Source organism: Canis lupus, chromosome 25 (genome assembly GCF_011100685.1).
Source record: "Canis lupus familiaris isolate Mischka breed German Shepherd chromosome 25, alternate assembly UU_Cfam_GSD_1.0, whole genome shotgun sequence".
NCBI classification, from domain to species: Eukaryota; Metazoa; Chordata; class Mammalia; order Carnivora; family Canidae; genus Canis; species Canis lupus.
In genome coordinates, this window is record NC_049246.1 from 23,722,866 (window position 1) to 23,747,621 (window position 24,756).

Sequence of the window (24,756 nt, forward strand, 5' to 3'; positions counted from 1 at the left end):
TAATTTGTTCCAGCTACAGTTATAATTCTGCCCTGAAATTCAGGGCGTGGAAAATGGGAAAAGATTAGGCTGCTGGAGAGAGGGATAAAGTAGGTTACATCTGATTCTAGGGTTTTTATTTCAAACAGAACTTAAAATTGCATGAGATTCTTCTGGTTATTTTTTTTAAACCTGATCACTTTCCTAGATGGGATAATAATCCCCTTTTCTGCCTTGCAATCTTCCCATCAACATAGAGTCTACACATTAAAAAATATCTTAAACTGAAGTAATGATGCCAAATACCATTTTAAATACAATGTCTTTGAGATATATAGCACACAAACAAATTCAGGTTTATGTTGCTCAAGTGTCTCATAAAACTTACCAAGAGCAAGCCTTCAGTTGGTGTATAAATTGATATGTCTAATATGTTTAGGCATATTTTTAAATGTGTATCTTCAACATTGAATGCCTTGTACTCTTATTTATAAACATCCTTTGTTTCAAAATTTTTTCAAAACTATCACAAAAACTGTGTTGGAAATGTGTGTTTTATAGATTGGCTTTGTCTGCATAAGGGCATTCTCTAATTGTTTTATATCTATATTTATGTATTCATCTCTTTTCACACCCAAACACTGTAACGGAAACTATATCATGGTAGAGCTCAAAGACTTTGAAATCAGAAGACGTGGTCCATCCCCTGTACCACCACTAGCTCCATCCCCCTGGTCCTTTCCTCTCTCTACCTGCTTTTTCAAACAGTATATAGGAATGATATCCACAGGATTGTAGTGAGGATAAATCAAAGGAATTGGGTAAAACTTTTATCCAAGAGCCCAGCATATACTGAGTGCTCAAAAAACTAGAGCTACCTTTTTTTTTTTATTGTTAAAGATTTTATTTATTTATTCATGAGAGACACAGAGAGAAAGAGGCAGAGACACAGGCAGAGGGACAAGCAGACTCCATGCAGGGAGCCTAATGTGGGACTCGATCCCAGGACTCAGGATCACGCCCTGAGCCAAAGGCAGGCGCTAAACCGCTGAGCCACCCAGGGATCGCCATAGAGCTACCTTTAAACTTCAAAAATTTTAGGACAGGGCCCAATGATTATAAATTATCTCATTACATAGCAGGGGGACTACACTGTGTCCTAATAGGAAGGAAATACTTGAAAATTATTGTTTGATCAAAAGGAATAGTTCTTGGAAAAGCAGAGAAAGCCTAAAAATAATAATATAATTACAGTAAAAAGGCCTAGTTTATTTTTTATTTTTATTTTTTTAGTGGTCATGAACTCCTTTATTTTTTTAATAATAAATTTATTTTTTATTGGTGTTCAATTTGCCAACATACAGAATAACACCCAGTGCTCATCCCGTCAAGTGCCCCCCTCAGTGCCCGTCACCCATTCACCCCCACCCCCCGCCCTCCTCCCCTTCCACTACCCCTCGTTCGTTTCCCAGAGTTAGGAGTCTTCCATGTCTCCCTTTCTGATATTTCCCACTTATTTTTTCTCCTTTTCCCTTTATTCCCTTTCACTATTATTTATATTCCCCAAATGAATGAGACTATACAATGTTTGTCCTTCTCCGATTGACTTACTTTCACTCAGCATAATACCCTCCAGTTCCATCCACGTCGAAGCAAATGGTGGGTATTTGTCGTTTCTAATGGCTGAGGAATATTCCATTGTATACATAAACCACATCTTCTTTATCCATTCATCTTTCGATGGACACCGAGGCTCCTTCCACAGTTTGGCTATTGTGGCCATTGCTGCTATAAATACCGGGGTGCAGGTGTCCCGGCGTTTCATTGCATCTGTATCTTTGGGGTAAATCCCCAGCAGTGCAATAGCTGGGTCGTAGGGCAGGTCTATTTTTAACTCTTTGAGGAACCTCCACACAGTTTTCCAGAGTGGCTGCACCAGTTCACATTCCCACCAACAGTGCAGGAGGGTTCCCTTTTCTCCGCATCCTCTCCAACATTTGTTGTTTCCTGCCTTGTTAATTTGCCCCATTCTCACTGGTGTGAGGTGGTATCTCATTGTGGTTTTGATTTGTATTTCCCTGATGGCAAGTGATGCAGAGCATTTTCTCAAGTGCTTGTCGGCCATGTCTGTGTCTCCCTCTGTAAGATTTCTGTTCATGTCTTTTGCCCATTTCATGATTGGATTGTTTGTTTCTTTGCTGTTGAGTTTAATAAGTTCTTTATAGATCTTGGATACTAGCCCTTTACAGGTAAATATGTCATTTGCAAATATCTTCTCCCATTCTGTAGGTTGTCTTTTAGTTTTGTTGACTGTATCCTTTGCTGTGCAAAAGCTTCTAATCTTGATGAAGTCCCAATAGTTCATTTTTGCTTTTGTTTCTTTTGCCTTCATAGATGTATCTTGCAAGAAGTTACTGTGGCTGAGTTCAAAAAGGGTGTTGCCTGTGTTCTCTAGGATTTTGATGGAATCTTGTCTCACATTTAGATCTTTCATCCATTTTGAGTTTATCTTTGTGTATGGTGCAAGAGAGTGGTCTAGTTTCATTCTTCTGCATGTGGATGTCCAATTTTCCCAGCACCATTTATTGAAGTGACTGTCTTTCTTCTAGTGGATAGTCTTTCCTCCTTTATCGAATATTAGTTGACCATAAAGTTCAGGGTCTACTTCTGGATTCTCTATTCTGTTCCATTGATCTATGTGTCTGTTTTTGTGCCAGTACCACACTGTCTTGATGGCCACAGCTTTGTAGTACAACCTGAAATCTGGTATTGTGATGCCCCCAGATTTGGTTTTCTTTTTTAAAATTCCCCTGGCTATTCGAGGTCTTTTCTGATTCCACACAAATCTTAAAATAATTTGTTCTAACTCTCTGAAGAAAGTCCATGATATTTTGATAGGGATTGCATTAAACATGCAAATTGCCCTGGGTAACATTGACATTTTCACAATATTAATTCTTCCAATCCATGAGCATGGAATATTTTTCCATCTCTTTGTGTCTTCCTCAATTTCTTTCAGAAGTGTTCTATAGTTTTTAGGGTATAGATAAAAAGGCCTAGTTTAAATTCCATCTTTGGCATCTTAATTAAATAACCAATTCTCAATTTTACTCTACTGATCATCTCATAGTCTGCAAAATGGATGTGACCATTTTACAGCAGGAAATTCTTGGTGAATATGTACTAAGAGATTAAATCAAAAATATTGTCTATAAGAGTGTTTTCTATGTTTTTATCTGTCTGATAGTGCAAGGTTCCTCTCACTTAAGGAAAAGTCATAAAATTGAATGATACCTCTCAGTATATCAGTCACTAACAGTCATGTATTTCTCTCTACTGATAAATATATGGAGTAAATATGGCTCTACAGGACATTAATTGCATTAGAACCTAAAGCACAAAGTTTAAAGCTCATGAAGATTCAAAGAGCAATTAGAGACCAAATGAGAACCCTATATCCACTTATAAAAAAAAAAAAAAGTACTGAAGAGTCATGCATATCTTGAAGTTCACTTTTATTTTTTTCTGAACAAATATTCTTAGTCTAAAAACTATTTTATCCATTTCACAGGTCTCCTGTTATGGCTGGAGGTCTCTTTGCTGTGAATCGAAAATGGTTTTGGGAATTGGGTGGCTATGATCCAGGTTTAGAAATCTGGGGAGGAGAACAATATGAAATCTCTTTTAAGGTAAGTTACCAAGATCCTCTTAAACTCTGTCTATACAAACTTGATGATTCCCATAGAGTGTCATCATTCTGTTTTGTGACCTATGTTACAGCATGACAACAAAAATAGCTATGTCATCGTTCCAAGTCAGCTTTTGGATGAGAGAAGGTGCTTCCTTCTGATGCATTCAGTGGGATATAGAAACGCCATCAAAGAAATGCATAAAAGATATAATTCAAAATCCCATTTACAGGCAGAAAACTTGGTGTACCAACAGATCTGCTGCTCCACCGACCAAACATTCCTTTTACAGCATTTAAACCACATAGGTAGGGAGATCCCTGGGTGGCTCAGTGGTTTAGCACCTGCCTTTGGCCCAGGGCATGATCCTAGAGACCTGGGATCAAGTCCCACATTGGGCTCCCTGCATGGAGCCTGCTTCTCCCTCTGCCTGTGTCTCTGCCTCTCTCTTTCTTTCTGTGTCTTTAAAAAAATAAAAATAAACCACACAGATAAAACGAATTAAGACAAAAGTAATTGGGTTACTGGAGTTTGTGCCCTTTGTATTTATTTTAGAAATAATGGTTCATATTTTAATCATAATAAGTTGTTCCAAAATTTCAGTAACAGAAGAGTAACTTAAAATATGAATAACAAATTAAGGCTCTTCTTCATATAATTCCATAATATATGATTGTTTTTACATATTTTTATCTGAAATTGCCCAGGTCTCTACTTACTTTGACCATAAATACTCAGTAAAATTATATATTTTATTATATATATGTACAGACCTCTGATAGAATTCAAGTTCCAGGGTTTATGAATGAAAGGAATTCACTGTAACATATGAAAACCAGCCAAGCAAAGCGAAATAAACTGTGTGAAAGGTTGTACTCTGAACCTCCAAGATGTTTTTTTTTTGAAAAAGCAATTTCATAAAGGAAAAGAAATTCCTTTCCTTTTTTTCTTTATCATTGTCATTATTTATACAGAAGATAGATTGATTTTGCAAGATTTATCGTACTAAAAATCAATCTTACTAAATAAATCATTTTTCCTAATTACTTCTATTTATAAAACCAAACCAATTCTTGATGAGGAAAAAATAATCCTGAGTACAGTAAATTTCAATTTAAGAATCCAACTAAAGTCTTTGAATTTATGCAGAGAAAGAAAATGATAAAACTGATCTTTATAAACTGTAACAGCTATATTCAATATGTTAACAAAAGTGTTATGTTGTCCTCACAGTGTCAAAAAAAATAAATATCCTTAAGGAGAAACTGAGGAGGCATGATTGTAGGTTTCAGGACATCTAGAGGTTTCCGTCTCAGTCTTCGGGCAGTAGTGCTTGAGATACCATTTGGTAAATTTGTGCCTTTTTTCACCATCATTCAAACACATCTAATCTCACATCTAAAACACGTTTTAAAAACCTTTTTGTAGGGATCCCTGGGTGGCGCAGCGGTTTGGCGCCTGCCTTTGGCCCAGGGCGCCATCCTGGAGACCCAGGATTGAATCCCACGTCAGGCTCCCGGTGCATGGAGCCTGCTTCTCCCTCTGCCTGTGTCTCTGCCTCTCTCTCTATCTCTCTGTGTGACTATCATAAATAAATAAAAAATTAAAAAAAAAAAAAACCTTTTTGTAGATACGGAGTTTTAAATCCTTAAATTTACCAATTTCGTTTGTTTCTCTGTTATAGTAATAGCTTCATACTAATCACAGTGTATATGACAGAAGGTAGTTTAATAGTAATAACGATGACAAAACTACATTTACTTACTGGCATGTGCCAGATGCTGAGCTAAATGTTTGGTATACGTCATCTAATTTAAAGGCACGACTCTAAGAGGTAGGTGTTATTCCATTTTACAAATGAAGAAACTGAGACTGAACATTTTAAAGACTTTACATTAAAAAGTATTTTAAACTTTAAAGATTATATAAATTACCTAGTGCTGCTTTGGGATTAAAATGCTCCATTTCTGCTTAACTGCAAAGAATACAGAACCAGTCCTACCAGTACCACTCTAGAGTTCATTGTGAACCCATTAATCTCTACATAAAGTTTCCTCTCATTGAAAAGGCAACTATCTTCAGCCAATAGCATGACAGCAAACTTACTGCTGACCCTGGAAAAATAATACTGATTATCAGACATGGCTCAAAGCTAGGTGCACAGTTTGCAAGAACACCTTCAACTAGAAAAAAGAGATTATTACGTTTGACCCCAGCATTAAGGGAAAAAATAGTATTGTTGTATCTGCAATATCTTCAGAATTCAAGGGATGCTTTTCTAGTTTTCACTGTTAAAGATTTTTTTTCTTAAATACTGTTAATTCACAGATTCTCTAAGTTTAAAATGTTATCAGGAACATTAGGCGAGAGATACTCAGCTTTGAATATCGAGCTGAATGATGGATAAAATTGCTATGGGAAGCCTAGAGGACTTGCACAATATACATTTGCATTCTAAATCACAAAAGCATTTCTTAAACAAACATAGACTTGTGTCTCTCATTCTGTGTCACTTGTATCTATCACACTTCTTCTGGGTGACCTGAGATTTTATTACCCCATTTCCTATTTTTCAGTTATCTGTCATTCTGAAGGATATAATTGGAATACAGCCCTGTCGTCTTTGTCTAGAAACCATGGCAACAGCGCTGGAAGTTCAGGACTAAATTGCCCCAGGTTGTTTGGTTGGAATGACAGATTCTTTGGCAACAGCTCTTTCTTACAGGGTCCCATTTCAGACATATCCCTTCATTCTTCTTGCTGTTGTGTCCTGACCTTGGGGTTCCTGTCCCTCCCTATTAGTATTTGTAACATGAGGAAGACAAACTTAAACAGGCATGGGTAGAATTTGCATCGAAGCAAGGAGAATTTTCTCCATGTGAAAGGAATCAAAAGAACCATACACACCAAAGCCTGTGAAATGGTATTAAAAATAAAAGAAAAATCAAACATCTGCATTCTGGGACATATTCCATAAATTAGGATTAATTTTACAGGGCAAAGCACTGGAAGATATACATTGGCTAGCACACGAGATCCAGGAAATACATATGGATAACTAAGAGATTACAAGTCTCTTTCACACTGTACTATAGAAATTATTCTAAGTGTAGAACTTACAAGCTCTGATTCAAACTATCTCTATCTATGGTCATTATCAGGCATCGTTGCTCGCTGTCTACTCTTTAATCAAAGAATCATTTTACCACAGTTTATGACAAGGTTCCATCACTAAATAAACTATTTCTAGAAAATTCTGCTTTACATTGAGGGCTTCGTTTTTGGTCATACAGTATTTGGTTAAGAGTGCTCCTCAATTTTCTTTTTCTGTAAATCTCCTTTCTTTTTCTAACCCCTGATTAGATGAGTAGATTTCATGCCATAACATAAAGGCCAACACAAGTGTAATTTTCAGCAGGCAGTTGAGGAAAAGAGCTCTCTAGAGAAATGATCTGTCTGCCCAGTCTCAGTCTCATTCAGTATGAATCTGAACTCCTGAATGGCCCAGAATTATCCAGCTGTCTTTGAAATGTTCCTAGGTTAGCCAGCTGCTAGGGAGGAGAAAGAAACATTCAGTCAGTCATTCAACAAGGTTTTATTGAGCATCTAATTTATTCCAGGCCTTGTTCCAGGTACTCATTTTGGAATTGCACCTGGAAACAATGAGGAACCCAAAACAGACTGCACAGTGTAGCGCAAAAGAGATAACCCACACTTTTAAATGTTGTCTACCATTTGACCCATTGAAATAATATGAAAGTGTAACGGGTCTCTGACTTTTCAGAGTGCCTTTTTACATCCAGTCCCCAAAGATAAAGGTCCAATTGTTAGCATTTTCAAAAGATCTGCCCTTCAATCATAGAAAACTCTTTTCAGTAAGTAAAAATGAGCAATACACACTAATTACTCAGCCACAAGAAATTTAGGATGAAGCCCAGTGATTGCATCCCACCACATTCTCTGGGACATGACATAAAGCTTAGACCCAGATAGAAGAGCATTCAGCCTGGTTTGAGCTGTTCTTTTCCACCTCTAGAGGCTTATCAGTGTGGTCTCACATTGATCTAGCATTTCTTGGGCCATTTGCAGTCAGGAAAGAGCCCTTGATCACTAGCCTTGGCTCTGCAGAAACATGCCAGCCTCCAGGAGAGATGGCTATGGCTACCCTATGTCCTAGAATTAATCTAACAAACCTGGAAGCCTGCTTCAAAACCATTCTTACTGTGGTAACACACTACACAATCACCTTTCTTATGTGCTGTCATCCTTTCCATGTGTTGAGTTTAAGATTCAGACATTCAAGGATATTTTATGTCTCATAACATTTCAGGGCTTTTCTGTCATTAATTCATTCAACAGACACTTATTTATTAATTACTGTGTGCCAACTCTGGGATAAACTCTTAAGATGCAAAGATAAATGTGAGAAGATTCTCGCTATGATGGGGCTTACTTTGCAGTGACAGCTAGAGAATCAATTCACTGCAATTACTCCTCATTAGTACTGTTTGGAATATATTTTATTTCCATATCACAGTAATAACTCAGGACATATGCAATAGCCTGTTTGCTTACCTCCCTTCCTGTATTCTTTCCCCTTCCAACCTATATCCACATTCATTTATTTCCTAAGTTGCTTTATTTTCCTCTCCTGAAAATTCAGTTAATTACCACAGAAATCAAATGAATGTACTGAATCATAAACCATGAGTCTTCCCATCAGTTTTCTGCCTCACCTGTCTGAATCTACCCAGAAAACCAACTTACTAGTGTTTTTCTTTCCTTTCCAAAAGATAGAAACTCATATTTCCATTTCTATCCCCATTTATTGCAGAGATTTTAACTAACCAGTCAGACTTTATTCTATTCCTGAGAAATTTGTTTATTCTCCCTATTAATATTAATCAGCAACCTTCACCTTGAGTATGTACCATGCAAGCTAGACTCTGCAGAAAAAGGCAAAGGAAGCCCAGTAGAAGTCCTTGGATCAAGTACAACTGAGATGAGTCTTTCATCCATTAAAAATAAACATCAATTAGAGCAGGAAAGCAAAAAAAAAAAAAAAAACTACATTAAAAATTCCTCTAAAGTAAAACATATAAATGTGCATTTATTCACCAGCCTTCTAATGTAAGAGAGGTCAAAGTTTTTCCTTCTGCATTTGGGTCCATAGATTGGAATAAAGGTAGAGGTCCAAGAACCATACCCATACTGCCTTTGCTATGAGTTCCAGTTTGGTTTCCTTTCAGCAGAATGAGAACTTAAAGACACTTGGAAGCTCTCTTAATATGATAACAGAATCCTTTCAATTTTTTCATAATTCTGCCCAATCTTTTATTGTTACTCCATCCATACTTAATTTGACAGCAAATTTTTTAAATAACAACCCAATCTTTCCAAACTCCTCAAATTGGTTTTGGCATGAACAACAATTCTCTCTGCTTTCATAACCATATTTCATCAGTTTAAGTGATATTTAATTAAGTTACATAATTACAATTTTTTTAAGCTAGCATAATCACATTTGGGAAGAAAGGCAAAAGTTACATGCTTGCCTTTGAGGTAAGCGTGTAACTTCACTGCTGGGAGCAATAGATTCCAGGTTACTCAACATAACCTGTATTCAGTGCAGGTTCACCATAATATGAATACCATTCAATACATTCGCAGAAAGAATAGATGATTAATACATTGACTTGACTAACCAGAGATTCAGTCCTTGCTGTCAGAAACTTTCAATCTAGGGGCACCTGGGTGGCTCAAATGGTTAAGCATCTTCCTTTGGCTCAGGTCATGATCTCCAGGTCCTGGGATCAGGCTCCACATCCGGCTCCCAGCTCCAAGGGGAGTCTGCTTCTCCCTCTCCTTCTGCCTCTCCCCCTGCTTGTGCTCTTTTTGTCTCTCTCTATCTATCTATCTCTCCCTCTTTCATGAATAATTAAAATCTTTTTTAAAAAAAGAAACTTTTAGTCTAATAAGAAAAAGCTCACGCAGCAGAGGCAGGTGTGTTGCTACCTTTGCATACAAGTAATGTTCTCACCTATTCCGTTTAGGTCTAGGGTGAGGCTCTTCTTTCCAGTCTTTAGCCCCACCCAGGTGCCCCAGTGCCCTGATGGCAGGATGGCTGCCCAAGGATGTTTCATGGCAATGTTTTACAGTGCTGAACTCTTGCCCTCTGTACCCTGGTCCTGCAAACCAATGACCTCTCTTGTTTTATCATTGTCCCTTCTTTTCCTTCCCTCAGATCCAGTCTTGTGTCATCTCTATAAAGTGGCAAAAAAAAAAAAATTAAGCTCAAAAATAAGCCTCTGGGGTTTCTTTGAATCTTTGTTTCTACTATGGTGTAGCTAGGAAAGAAAATGCTCCTGGAATAAAAAGAGAAAATGGAAAACACATTGAGCGTGACCAGATGAGTACTTCAAGTTATAATCCTACCACACACAAATAAATATATTCACTTTAGAGTAACTACAATATGTCTGAGATTTTAATAAACAGCATCCTAGGGGTTTTGTCGGGTTTTTTTAATCCCTTTGTGACTTGTAAAATCTTTTACACGGAGCTACCTGTGTTCCAAAGTTCTGGACATTCTATTCTTCCTGTGGTGATGGTAACAATTACTTGATCCTTTAACAAGAAAAAGTAATGAGTTAGCACTTAAAGGTCATTGAATTTAATTTCTTATGCTATTCAACACTAATGCAAGGTAAAAATATAACTTCTATTTCCTAATTGTGAAACAGGCCATTGCCTAGTTAATATTAAAGCAAGGATTAGAATTCAGGTTTGCTCTCAAAGCCATTAACCTAATTTCTCTAAGCTAGATAAATAGAAGACTTCATGCAATTGGTAAAAAAAAAAAAAAAAGTAGCTACTGTCACTCTCTGAAACCACTTAAAAAAAGGAAATGCAGGTTCTTCCTATATGATTTTTATTAAATATGAAGGCTGACAACTCTTGTTATGATTTAATATAAAATTTATTTTCTTACTATCTTCAAAATGCAATAGGTATTCAACAAGAATTGAATACACACACACACACAAAGAACTGAATAAACACAATAGGGACTAATTATTGAGTATAAAACATTCAGTTCTTTATTCAAACAAGGTAAAGCCATTAATTTGGAATTGTTATAGCTCAGCAAACGATATATTCTAGAGCTTAACCTCATTACAGAGCTTCTCAAACAAACATGAATTTTATTTGTATTTAAACAATCAAAATTAATAACTCCACAAAATTAGCTAAATTTAAAGTTCACTATGTGGTACTTAGCCACCAAAAAATTTTAAGTAAACTTATACTTCAACAATTGAATGTTCTCAATAACAGTAGATTTATAGCTTTAAAATAAAAAAGATCTTCTCTGCAAGATCACTCAGAAAAGGAGAACTAGAAGCAGAAACAAAATACCAACTTTATACTTGAAATTATCAGATATCTTATGCCCAACCACAATGTAAGAATAAGAATGTCATATGCAGTAACAGTGTTCTCAGCGATGATAAAACAACACCATTGAAAGATGGAATGACCACAGCTACAAATCTCACTTGAAGCCAGCAGATCTCAAGTCCCCAGAGTAATTGGCACATCCTAAGAGGGGAAATCAACAACACTTGTTTGAAACAATAGCAACAGGTGTGGTTACTCGTGGCCAGGCCTTCCCTTGATGAAGTTTGGCACAGAAGAGAAGCAGCAAATCAGAAGGTAGGAACAGTTCTAAAAGAGAGATAGATAGAGAGCCATATTTGCAGGAAGCATGCTGTTATTGAGGCAAAATGGAGGAAAGATCCCTGTTATGCAAGCCGCCTCGCAGCAGCCAGTTCCTGTTAGAGGTGAACAAACAGGGATCCCTGGGTGGCGCAGCGGTTTGGCGCCTGCCTTTGGCCCAGGGCGCGATCCCGGAGACCCGGGATCGAATCCCACATCGGGTTCCGGGTGCATGGAGCCTGCTTCTCCCTCTGCCTGTGTCTCTGCCTCTCTCTCTCTCTCTCTCTGTGACTATCATAAATAAATAAAAATTAAAAAAAAAAAAAGGTGAACAAACATAGGCTAAACTAATTCACTTACACGTGAATTTTGAGTCATAAAGTGAATACTTACTCTAACTGGTAAGAATTCTTTCTATTCAAAGATGAATAATAAAAAAAGATGAATAATAATAATTCTAAAATAAAACAGCATATAATAATAGTACAAGAAAAAAGGGACCAGAAAAAATGAAAAAAAAAAAAAGATCACCAAAATAATGTTGCTCTCCATTGTCATAAAATTTTTGAAAATGTAAATGTGGTCCTTGACTCTGCAAAACACTATTAAATGCTGAACTTTATGAGATTAGGCAAAACATCAAAAGGTAAGAGAAAGAGATGGGGGGCAGGAGTAGAAGCAGTTAGAATAGAAGGGAGAAAAAATAAAACTATCACCAAAATGAAGGTCATACTGAAAGCAACACAAAGGAGAAGGGATATGCTGAAAACATAGAGGGACATGAAGAATAGCATTGAGAAAAAGGAACAAAATGAAATTAAAATCAACAAAGTAAAAAGTATTGAACTGAAATGATATGGAGGTTGTAAGAGCTCATCTTAGTACTCATATTAGGAAAAAATTCAAGTTAAAATATCATATATCAAAACCTAGGAGATACAGCTAAAGCAGTGATCAGAAAAAAAAATTAGATTCTTAAGTTCTTATATTAACATAAAGAATAAAAATAAGCAAATTAAATATCCAAATTCAGTTTGCAAATGAAAAATGAAATAAACCTAAAGAAGTAAGGATGAAAGATTAACAAACATAAAAAGAGAAATTAATGATTTGGAAAACCCAAAACTGATAGTGTGAGAGCTAGCTCTTTACAGCCAAAAATAAATAATTTGAGACGGACAGATTAATTAAGTAGGAAAAGGTAATTTTTTAAAAACTGGCATTAAAAAAGAAAGAAAACACAATACACAAACTAAGAAACAATAATAGGGAAAAAGCAAGAATTTAGAAAAAATTTAAATAATTCTAAGAGATTATTTGACTCAATTCTATCCAAATAGATTAAGATGTGGGGGGAAATGGATATTTTCAATAAAATGTAAATGACAAAATTGATGTCCAAAAAGAAAAAAATATATCTGAAATGACTAGATTCCTTTTTTGTTGCTTCATAACAAATTACCACAAACCTAGTGGCTTAAAACAACACCGAATTTTCTCCCAGCCTTTAGGTTGGAAGTTCAGGATCTTTCAACAGAGCCTCTGCTAAGGCTCTTACAAGGCTGAAATCAAATTTTCATCCAGCTCTACCCTTATTCAGAGGCTCAGCTAGGAAAGGATTCGTGTTCAAGTTCTCTCAGGTTGTTGGAAGAACCCATCTCTTTGTGGTTGTGGGACTGAACTCCCCACTGTGCTGGCTGTCATTTGGATACCACTTTCAGGTCCTTGCCATGTGGCCCCTTCTGTGACCCTCTTACAATGTGAGAGCATATTTCTTCAAGGCCACCAGTAGAATTTCTCTCATATTTAAAATCTTCCCATGCCTTCCCTCAGTCCTTTTTAGGACTCAAGGACTAGGTTAGACCCTCCCAGGATAATCTCCCTTTGATTAACTCAAGGTCAATTAAATTGGGACAACAATCATATCTGCAAAATCCCTTCACCTTTGTTGCATAATGTCACCTAATTACAGATGTGAAATCTATCATAGTCACAGTTTCTCCCACACACGAAGGAAGGAGATTATACAAGGAGATTATACAAGGGTGTATACACTGTGGTGTGGGATTTGGGGAGAGGTGGGGGGCCATCTCAGATTCTGCATATCATACTGCCTAATGACTATAGAAGAAATCGAGAAAATTGTCAAAGGGCTCTCACCTCCCAAAAATAAAGAAGCAAATGCTATCAGTTTCTTACAAGTCTTTAGAGAACACCTACTGCAATGTTTTCCAAAAACTATTCCTTTTTAAATTTTTTAAATTTAAATTCCAGTAATTAACATATCATCTGTTACTAGTGTCAGAGGTAGAGGTCAGTGATTCAGCACTCTTATGTAATACCCAGTGCTCATTCCATCACGTGTCCTCCTTAATATCCATCACCCAGTTACCCTGTCCCCTCACCACCACAACAACAACCCTCAGTTTGTTTCCTATGATTAAGAGTCTCTTATGGTTAGTCGCCCTCTCTGATTTTGTCTTGTTTTATTTTATCCTTTCTTCCTCTATGATCCTCTGTTTTCCAAAAATTGTTCTTAATATTGGAAAAGAAAGAAATCTTTCCAATTGGTTATAAAACCAATATGTAATATTGATAGCATAATATTGATAGCAAATTCTGACCAGGATAGCACAAAATGATAGAAAAGTAGATATATTTTACTTGTAAATTATAACATTAAAAAATAACAGTAAAAGATCACATAATAAAATAACTATTCAAAGGTTAATATACCAAAATAAGTGCAGCTTTAATGGATATGTTTCAGTGTTGGGATAAGTATTAACATAATTTACCTGATGGTGAATTTTAAAGGTGATAGTCATCTCCATAGGTAATATAGAGAGGCATTTGATAAACTTTGCAGTCCACTTTTGAACAAAATGCTTAATACATAGCAAGATTAAATATAAATATGTATTTGTATGGCTAAATCTCAACTCAAAAATCATCAGCTAATTTTAAAAGAATTAAATCATTATTACTATACTATTATTAAATTACTAGGAGTTAAATTACTATTTAATGTCACAGTATTATTTTGGAGATAGTAGGCAATTTCATTAGACAAGAAATGATATGAGATGTAAAAATTGGAAGGGAAGAGGGAAATTTTTCATTAATCACAGATAATATTAGCCTATACTTACCTGAACAATAAAAGAAATCAACTGGAAAACTACTAAACAAAAAGAAATTTAATTAAGTTATCTGGGTGAAATGTTTATGTGGTGTGTGTTGTGTGTGTGAATATATAGAAAACAATAGCCCTTACATACACAAACAACAACCCCAAAGGAAGACATTATTTACAATATTAGGGGAAAAAACAGCTAAGAGTAAGCTTAAGAAATGTCCCAGACCTCATGAAAAAAGATTATTATGGTGCTGAGGGACACATAAGACTTGAGTACATGAAAATTCATAAAGAAGATAATTCTCCCCAAGCATGCTTGTAAATTTAATCTCAGGAAAAGTGGTAACATGAATTTTATTGGGGGGTAGCTAGCCACAGTGCTTCTATTGTGGCAAAAAAGTGCCACTATAAGGCAAAAATGATAAGTAGCATAATAAGAAAAATTCTGGGAAAACAATGAGAGTTAATCACGGCTGATAATAGAATGCATAATAAAATTTGCATGAATAGATATCTTTGGCACAGAATTTAAATAAATTCAGATAAGTATGAAAATTTAGTATAAGATAGAGTTAACATTTCAAATCAAGAGAAAAATAGTTGATTTCTTAGTAAATAGTATTTGACAACTACTCCTCTGTAGAAAAAAAATTAAGTCGGATCTCTATATCACACTTCATACAAAAATAGATCCCAAGAAGATAAACCATTGTAAGCATTAAAAATGGAAATATATAAGAAGTATAGGGGCACCTGGGTGGCTCAATAGTTGAGCATCTGCCTTTGGCTCAGGTTATGATCTCGGGGTCCTGGGATCAAGTCCTGCACCAGGAGCCTGCTTCTCCCTCTGCCTCTGTCCCTGTGTCTTTCATGAATAAATAAATAAAATCTTTAAAAAAAATGACTACAAAAATTCTGGAAGAACTGGAAATGGGGAAAGTCTCCTAAGTGTGACTTTAAAAAAAAAATCAAAAATTCACTAGAAGCAATGAAAGAAAGATTAATTTATCCACATAAAAATTCTGAATGGAAGAAACACACAAAAGACAAATGGTGATCTGAGAAAAATAATTTGCAACTAATATCCTTTTAAGATTAAATAATTTTGGAAAGCAAAATAGAAAAAATATTGGGGGGCAGCCCTGGTGGCGCAGCAGTTTAGCACCGCCTTCAGCCCAGGGCCTGATCCTGAAGACCCGGGATCAAGTCCCACGTTGGGCTACCTGCATTGGGGTCTGCTTCTCCCTCTGCCTGTGTCTCTGCCTCTCTCTCTCTTTGTCTCTCATGAATAAATAAATAAAATATTTTTAAAAAAAGAAAAAGAAAAAATATTGGGACAGCTCACAGAAAAAAGCATACAAATGACTTAAATATCAAAAGTTACTCATCTTCCATTATAAGAAAAATGCAAACTAAAACTAATAATGATATATCTTCACCCATTAGATTGGCAATAATCTAAAACTTCGATTACACAACAGGTTGATGGGTTCTAGGAAAAAAGACACTTGCAAATACGGCCAATTACAGTAGTGAAACATTGCATGCCCTCTATGGGAAGCAATTAGAAAACATTCTACACAATTTTCAGTGTGCATCTGTGTTGGCTCAATTTCATTTCTGGTCACATAACCCACAGCAAGACATACACCTGGGTGAAATGGCACATGTAGAAGGATATTTATCTTAATCTTGGTTTTATTGGTGAAAAAATGGAAAACTTAAATATGTATCAGAGATCAAATTATTATCTAGTTATAATATGGACTATTGTATGGCCTTCAAAAAGAATGCAACATTACTGAACTCAACAGCAAAGAAACAAACAATCCAATCATGAAATGGGCAAAAGACATGAACAGAAATCTCACAGAGAAAGACATAGACATGGCCAACAAGCACATGAGAAAATGTTCCATATCACTTGCCATCAGGGAAATACAAATCAAAACCACAATAAGCTACACCACCTTACACCAGTCAGAATGGTGAAAATTAACAAGACAGGAAACAACACATGTTGGAGAGGATGTGGAGAAAGGGGAACCCTCCTGCACTGTTGGTGGGAATGTGAACTGGTGGAGCCACTCTGGAAAACCATGTGGAGGTTCCTCAAAGAGTTAAAAATAGAACTACCCTACAACCCAGTAATTGCACTGATGGGGATTTACCCCAATGATACAGATGCAGTGAAATGCTGGGACATCTGCACCCCAATGTTTAGAGCAGCAATGTCCACAATAGTCAAACTGTGGAAGGATTTTCGGTGTCCATCGAAAGATGAATGGATAAAGAAGATGTGGTCTATGTATACAATGGAATATTCTTACTCAGCCATTAGAAACGACAAATACCTACCATTTGCTTCAACGTGGAGGGACCTGGAGGGTATTATGCTGAGTGAAGTAAGTCAATCAGAGAAGGACAAACATTATATGGTCTCATTCACTTGGGGAATATAAAAAATAGTGAAGGGGAATGAAGGGGAAAGGAGAGAAAATGAGTGAAAATATCAGTGAGGATGACAGAACATGAGAGACACCTAACTCTGGGAACCGAACAAGGGGTAGTGGAAAGGGAGGCGGGTGGGGGGATAGGGTGACTGGGTGACAGGCACTGAGAGGGCACTTGACGGGATGAGCACTGGGTGTTATGCTATATGTTGGCAAATTAAACTCCAATTTAAAAAAAAGAACATAATTAATTAATTAATTAATAATTAATTAATTGCAACAGTTTTATTTTTACTATTATAGAATAGTATCCAAACCCATTGCTAAGAGGAAAAAAAGCAAGGTACAGAAAATATGTACAAAAATTAAATAAGGGAAGATAAATTTTGTTATTTATATTTAATAATTCATATATATATAACTTATGTAATATAGTATATATGTAAGTACTTATAAAATTACAATATGAGGGGCATCCCGGGTGGCTCAGCAGTTTAGCGCCGCCTTCGGCCCAGGGTGTGACCCTGGAGACCCGGGATAGAGTCAGTCCTATGTCAGGCTCCCTGCATGAAGCCTGCTTCTCCCTCTGCCTGTGTCTCTGCCTCTCTCTCTCTCTGTCTCTCATGAATAAATAAATAAAAATCTTTTTTAAAAATTGCAATATGATATTTCATATGCAGACATTTGTAGATGTATTCATATATCCAGTAAATGTTTATTGAAAGCCTATTATACACCAGACCCTGAGAATATAATAATCGACAGAAATGACAAGTTTTATGTCTCATGCGATATAACGTGAAGATAGGTAGATTATAAATAAATAAGAGAATAAATAAACAAGATAATTTCTGGCATTTGTAAGTGCTAAAAGGAAATAAGCCAACCAATATTACAAAGAGCCCCAGAATAGAGATGGTTATTTTTGACTGGCATATGTTTTAAATATATTTGCAACTATACGTTGAGGTGGGGGATGGGGTAGAGGGGCTACACTTTTCACAGATTCCCCATGTCTACTATATTAAACCTGATACCTGACCGGATACTCATAGATGGTCTCTTTGGGCTTGTATAAGCCTCTGACTTTCCTATCCTCTTAGGGCAGAGGGTTTAGATTGGGTAGTCAGAGCTTTGGTGGTATAGTGCTGAGCATAGATTGTGTGGTCAGAAAGACCTTTAAAGTTTTTTTAAAATCCAAATCAGGCAGCCCTGGTGGCTCAGAGGTTTAGCACTGCCTTCAGCCCAGGGTGTGATCCTGGAGATCCTGTGATCCCATGTTGGGCTCCCTACATGGAGCCTGCTTCTCCCTCTGCCTGTGTCTCTGCCTCTCTCTCTCTCTGTGTCTCTCATAAATAAATAAAATCTTTTTAAAAATCCAAATCTATTTAATATGTTAATGTATATTTACATGGATGTCAGGATTGCTTAAATACAAATTCTAGAGACAAATCCCAAGTACAGATAAGACAAAATTTTAAGCTAAAGCAAAGCCTTTGGCCCCTTAGAAAACCCTTGAGCAAAGAGAATCTGCAATTCACTGAATGGTGTTCTCAGTCTTGGCCTCCCATCCATGGGTCTGGACCCAGAGAGCTTCATTTCCCTCTTCTCTACCTCCTCCAGCCTTAAGTGTCTCTTATCCAGCTGCCACCACACTACTGTCTGCAGCAAATGTTCCATATATTATATGACTCACAGATTCATAGGAGAAATTATAAAATAATGACACACCAGCATCCCAAAAGGGATTTTTCTCCCCCAGGCCCTGTTTCCAAGCCAGTCCTCTGTCCCCAAGTCCCCATACTTGCTAATCTCCATAACCTTGGTTCCCAGTACTAGCATCTAGTACACCAGCAAAGAACCTATAGCTTTAATTAATAAGCATTTCTCACTTTCTCCATAGTTGTCTGAAAATACAAAAACACTCAAAGGGTGTTTAATTTATACTCCTAAAATAGTTTATTTGCCTCCCTAGAAGGTACAACTCAATCTCATTTTAGAAATGCACTCTTTTTCCCATAAGCCATATCTATATAAACTATTTTGACGATGCTTTGTACAAATGGTATTGTTAGAAATAAATTCAGCCTTATAAAATGTGCTCATTAGAAATCCTTTTTATGCCAAGGATGATTTTAAAATATTTTATATATCTTCTCATTGCTTTTATGAGACAGTATATTAGAGGTCTCTTCTTACTTTTGAGCCTGCAAAGTACCTCGAAGTATAGTTGCAGTTTGTATCTAAAATGTGACAGAAGCCATTTTATGGCACACTATTCCTTCAGATACACAAAAAAATATCTGGAGTTGTTCCTATGGGGTTTTTTCCCTACAATATTTAGCCTAGGTGACATAAAAAGAACCATTTTAATTCAACATGCCCAGAATTGATCTTCCAAAGAAAATATTAAAATGACTCTAAACTCATTCAGAAACTCAAAGATAAACAGAAACAGCTGTTAAATGTCTCACAAGCCAGTCTGAGATTCATTTCAATTACCCGACAAAAGGTACCTCAGGTGTAACAGAGCATTTTCAAGTTGAATTTTATGTCCATTAGATATAAGCCTAGCGGCAAGTTTAAATTCCTCCCAGTTGTTACTTCCTTTATGTCTGATGGCATTTTCCTAATTCCCTGTTTAATTTTATTTTAGCTTTTATAGACAGTTGTAAAGTGAGCAAAATATAACAATTTACACAGCATTCAGTACCTGTGTTAAGGTCAATTTGACTTCCTGTTGAAATCGTTTTCTAATATTGACATTTTTTTCAAGTTTTTGTATTTTTCTGGCTGCCATTTTTCCCTAACAAGATAAAGGAAATATAATCTAATCACTATAACACTTCTGGTGTATAAATCTATATAAAGCAAGTAAGCTCACCCCCAGCTATAAAAATATTTGTATAGAAAGTTGAAAAAAAAAAAAAAAAGAAAGTTGGCAAAAAATCTCTCCTTATAATTCTCAAGGCCTTCACCCCCAAATAACATAGAGAGCCTCAGAGTATATATATATATACTCAGCATATATAAATCAAATGTAGAAGTATAAGAATTTGATTTTTATACTCTGTGTCAGGGTCAACAATCCACAATATACAAGGCCAGCATAAATTCAGCCACAACTTCTCTTCTCTTCTCCAAACTGTGAGAGTGACAATTGAGAATACAGTCTCTACCTCTCTCACACACACACATGTTCACAGACTTGCAACTTGTCATATGGCCTGACCCCTCTCACAGAGGGCAACACTTGTATACACAACAAACACCCCATATAGACCCAATATACCAGAATAAAGGCAAGGTTGATCACTAGGAGACTATATCATATAACCACCTATTATGGGCCACTTAAGGGTGCTGTGTGTATTACTTAACTCAGTCATTGCTATCACCTTATGAAGTAGACACGTGACTCCAACTTGATCCAAGATGACAATGAGACAATGAGAAATAGGGAGTAATCTGCTCAATTCAAACCCCTGTGGAAGTGTTCTTTCCACTATTCCATGTCATAGAAGTGTATCAGTTTCTCCCCAAGATAAAAATCATATGCAAATGTCACTATGAAACCTGAAGAGTGCTCACATTTTTTATTTTTGATGAAATTTCTTCATATTGAATATTGCTAAAAAAAAGTTTTGTCTGTCAGTGGAAGCTCAGAAGAACCTTTGCTTCCTCAAAGTTTCGGTTATAATGACAATTCATATGAGTAGCTTTTGACTAATATGCTTGTTTCAAAGTACACTGTTAGCACTCCTAGACATTCAAACTCTCACTATTCAAAAAGAGGGGTTTTTTGAGGAGAGAGGGGTTCTTCACTTTACTAGAAGATAGAAATCCAATTCAACCTAATTTAGAGGAAAGGGGGAATTGAAGATGACACTTTTGAAAACGAACTGAAACAGTCAAAAAAATCCAATTAAAGAATGGACAGAAGACATGACTAGACATTTTTCCAAAGACATATAGGTGGCTACTAGACACATGAAAGATGCTCCACATCACTCATCATCAGGGAACTCCAAATGAAAATCACAATGAGATATCACCTTGCACCTGTAAGTATGGCTAAAATTAATAATACAGAAAAAAAAAAAAAAACAGATTTGGGGAGGGGAGATCTCTGGGTGGCTCAGCGGTTTAGCACCTGCCTTCAGCCCAGGACATGATCCTGGAGTCCTGGGATCGGGTCCCGCATCGGGTTTCCTGCATGGAGCCTGCTTCTCCCTCTGCCTGTGTCTCTGCCTCTCTCTCTCTCTCTCTGTCATAAATAAATAAAGTCTTTTAAAAAAGAAAAAGAGGGGATCCCTGGGTGGCTCAGCGGTTTAGCGCCTGCCTTCAGCACAGGGCGTGATCCTGGAGTCCCAGGATCGAGTCCCAGGATCGAGTCCCAGGATCAAGTCCCATGTCGGGCTTCCTGCATGGAGCCTGCTTCTCCCCCTGCCTGTGTCTCTGCCTCTCTCTCTCTCTCTCTCTCTCTCTCTCTCTGTGTGTGTGTGCGTGTGTGTGTGTGTCTCATGAATAATAAATAAAATCTTAAAAAAAAAAAAGAAAAGAAAAAGAAAAAAAACAGATTTTGGCGAGGATAAGGAGAAAAGGGAGCCCTCATACACTGTTAATAGGAATGCTAAGTGGTGCAGCCACTCTGGAAAACAGTATGGAGGTTCCTCAGAAAGTTAAAAATAGAACTACCCTATGACCCAGCAATTACACTACTAGGTATTTACCCAAAGGATACAAACATAGTGATTCAAAGGGGCACATGCACCCAAATGTTTATAGCAGCATTATCAACAATAGCCAAATTATGGAAAGAGCCCAAATGTCCATCAACTGATGAATAAATAAGGAAGATATATATCATATATATAATGGAAAATATATTCAATAATATTACCATATATACAATGGAATATTATTCAGCAATCAAAAAGAATAAAACCTTGCCATTTGCAACAATGTAGATAGAGCTAGAGTATGTTATGCTAAGTAAACAAGTTAGCGAAAGACAAATACCATGTGATTTCACTCATATGCTGAATTTAAGAAACAAAACAGATGAACTTAAGGGATAGAGGAGAAAACAAGAGGGAGGCAAACCATAAGAGACTCTAAAATATAGAAAATAAACTGAGGGTTGCTGAAGGGAAGGTGGGCAGGGAATGTGGTGATTGGTGATGGGCATTAAGGAAGGCACTTGTAATGATGAGCACTGGGGGTTATATGTAAGTGATAAATCACTAAATTCCATATAACCAATATGACACTATGTTAACTAACTAGAATTTAAATAAAAACTTGAAAAAAACAAACAAAAATAGATATATATTTATAGTGAGATATATATATATATATATTAAGTTATAATCAATCCTTTGAAAATTGACTTTGTGAGTCAACTGGATTGGCAGATCCCTAAAATACAGTGTTCCTTTTCTTACAAAATTTCCCTCAAGAGACTTGTATTCAGTACAGTTAATAATTAGTAGTTCTCAAAAAAAAAAAAAAAAAAAGAGAGAGAGAGAGAGAAATAAAGAAAGAAAGAAAAAGAAAAAAAAGTCAAAGAAATGGGGGAGCCTCTGGGAGGCCTGGAAATAAGGCCTCAAATACTGCTAGAACCATTTCTTTTCATTTTTCCCTTTTGTTTCTCTCTGTCAGCTTCACTCCCTCCAACAGACTTTCCTTCCACCCCTCAGACGTGGCCTCTGGAAGCTCTCCAGCTTTCATTTTCTGCTTCATTACCAGAGTAGTAGTTCCAATATAATGAAACCTCAAGGAAGAAGTTCAGTTAGCAAGGCCTGAGCCATGTTCCTGCCTCTGCCATTAGGAAAGCAGTATGATTGATAGCCCAACTGAGAGGCAAAGGAGATGCACATATTTGGATAGTTCCAAAAAGAAAAAGTTGTTCTAATATATTAAACCAATTTTAAGTTTTTAAAGAACTTATATTTATTTTTAGCAGATGATAAATCCAGAAAATTTAAGCAATAGACTCCCAAATCTGGAGACAAACACTTTGGGGCACCTGGGTGGCTCAGTTGATTGAACATCTGACTCTTGGTTTCAACTCAGGTCATGATCTCAGGGTCACGAGATCGAGCCCCAGGTCAGGCTCCAGGCTCAGTGGGGAATCTGCTTAGGATTCTCTCTTCCTCTCCCTCTGCCCCTCCCTACCCCTGCTCATTCTTGCCCATGCGCATGTATGTATGCACACTCACTCTCAAATGAATAAACAAAATCTTTTTTTAAAAAAAAAAAGCAAACATTTTGCCTCTAATGTACCCTCTAAGCTGTAGAATAATGAGTTAAGGGAAATGAGGGATTATGTCCTAAACTATAATATTTTACGCAAAAAAGCACTCTGAAGATGTTCAAATTTGTACTTTCTTCCCCAAGACTTAATGTTTTGAAGAAATCAATAAGTGACATATCTGGGTTTTTTTGTTCTGGTCTCCACCTTAATCACTGTTTTTAAGACTGCTAAGCATTAATGCAAAATATGAACACTGCATCTCTAAAGCAATGATCTGAACAAGGTACCCTTTGAAGCCCTGCTACTCCTGCCTAGACCTTTTAAAAGCTCATTAAGTGGGCAGCCAGGGTGGCTCAGCAGTTTAGTGCCGCCTTCAGCCCAGAGCATGATCCTGGAGACCGGGGATCGGGTCCCACATCAGTCTCCCTGCATGGAGCCTGCTTCACCCTCTGCCTGTGTCTCTGCCTCTCTGTGTGTCTCTCATGAATAAATAAACAAAATTTATGAAAAAGGGCTCATTAAGTGCAAGGTAGTTTGGGTACAATCTTTTTTTTAATACTGACATAAAGCATTTCTTACTTTGAAAAAATCCTAAGCAGATGGTTCAAGAAATGAGAGCTTTTCCCCTGAGACTAGATATGACCATGTCCTGATGAAGACTGTAGATACATTTTCCAATTTCTGCTTTTGTTGTATACTGATCAACAAATAGAAAATGGGGGTCAGGTCAAAAAAGGTCAAGGTCCCCTGTTCTCAAAGAATAACCCTAAAGACTAAGTTTCTAAGAATAAAGCAAAGCAATGGTGTATATGGGTGCATCTCCCTTAGATCAAGTTAAATCAAACGTGCAGTTTTTACACCATGTAGCCCAGAAGAATAGCTTGATGACAGGCATGGCTCTCTTCGGTGTCTGTGCACCATAGCTTTTTACATTAACAATTAACATCTTTAAAAAAAATTAACATCTTAATTTCTAGATAGATGGTAAAGTGGTAGATTATCTAATCTTAAGAATTTTTCAAACTTAGCCCCACAAGACATACCATAAAATTAGAAGGTTATTTTACAGGTCCAGAAATGTAATTACTTATGTATACATAATATGCTGTATTTTTAACATTAGCCACACCTTATTTTATAATAATCCCCATATGAATGAAGAAAAGCTCAAGATATCTTGTTGCCTTGAAATTTATATTTGAATATGCTAAAGATCACAGCTTCTGTTTTTAATGGCAGCTACATGGTGGGTTCTCATTAAATAACTCAGTTGTCTGGGAGTAACCTCATTTTATATTAGTAAACCAATAGTCCATTTATTTATTCGATAAATAATTACAGTAAAACAACTTGTCAGGCATCGTCCCAGGTGCTTGGGATACCTCACTACACAAAAGACACAGACTCCTGCCTTCATTAGGAAGAGAGGCGCAGAAAAGTAATAACCTAGGAAATCTAGGAGTTATCTCCTGAGTGAGAAGGTGGTAAGGACTATGAGAACAGAACAGAGAAGGTTGA

The 24,756-nt window shown here is 36.6% G+C and overlaps 1 protein-coding gene across 1 annotated transcript in view; it reads left to right on the top strand.

The window, feature by feature from the left end:
- Positions 1–24,756, top strand: part of GALNTL6 (polypeptide N-acetylgalactosaminyltransferase like 6) — a 1,157,792-nt gene that overhangs the window by 1,035,246 nt on the left and 97,790 nt on the right. Inside the window, exon 8 of the mRNA XM_038573594.1 lies at positions 3,551–3,668. Within this exon, the coding sequence (XP_038429522.1) occupies positions 3,551–3,668 (118 nt within the window). The remainder of the gene's footprint in view (positions 1–3,550; positions 3,669–24,756) is intronic.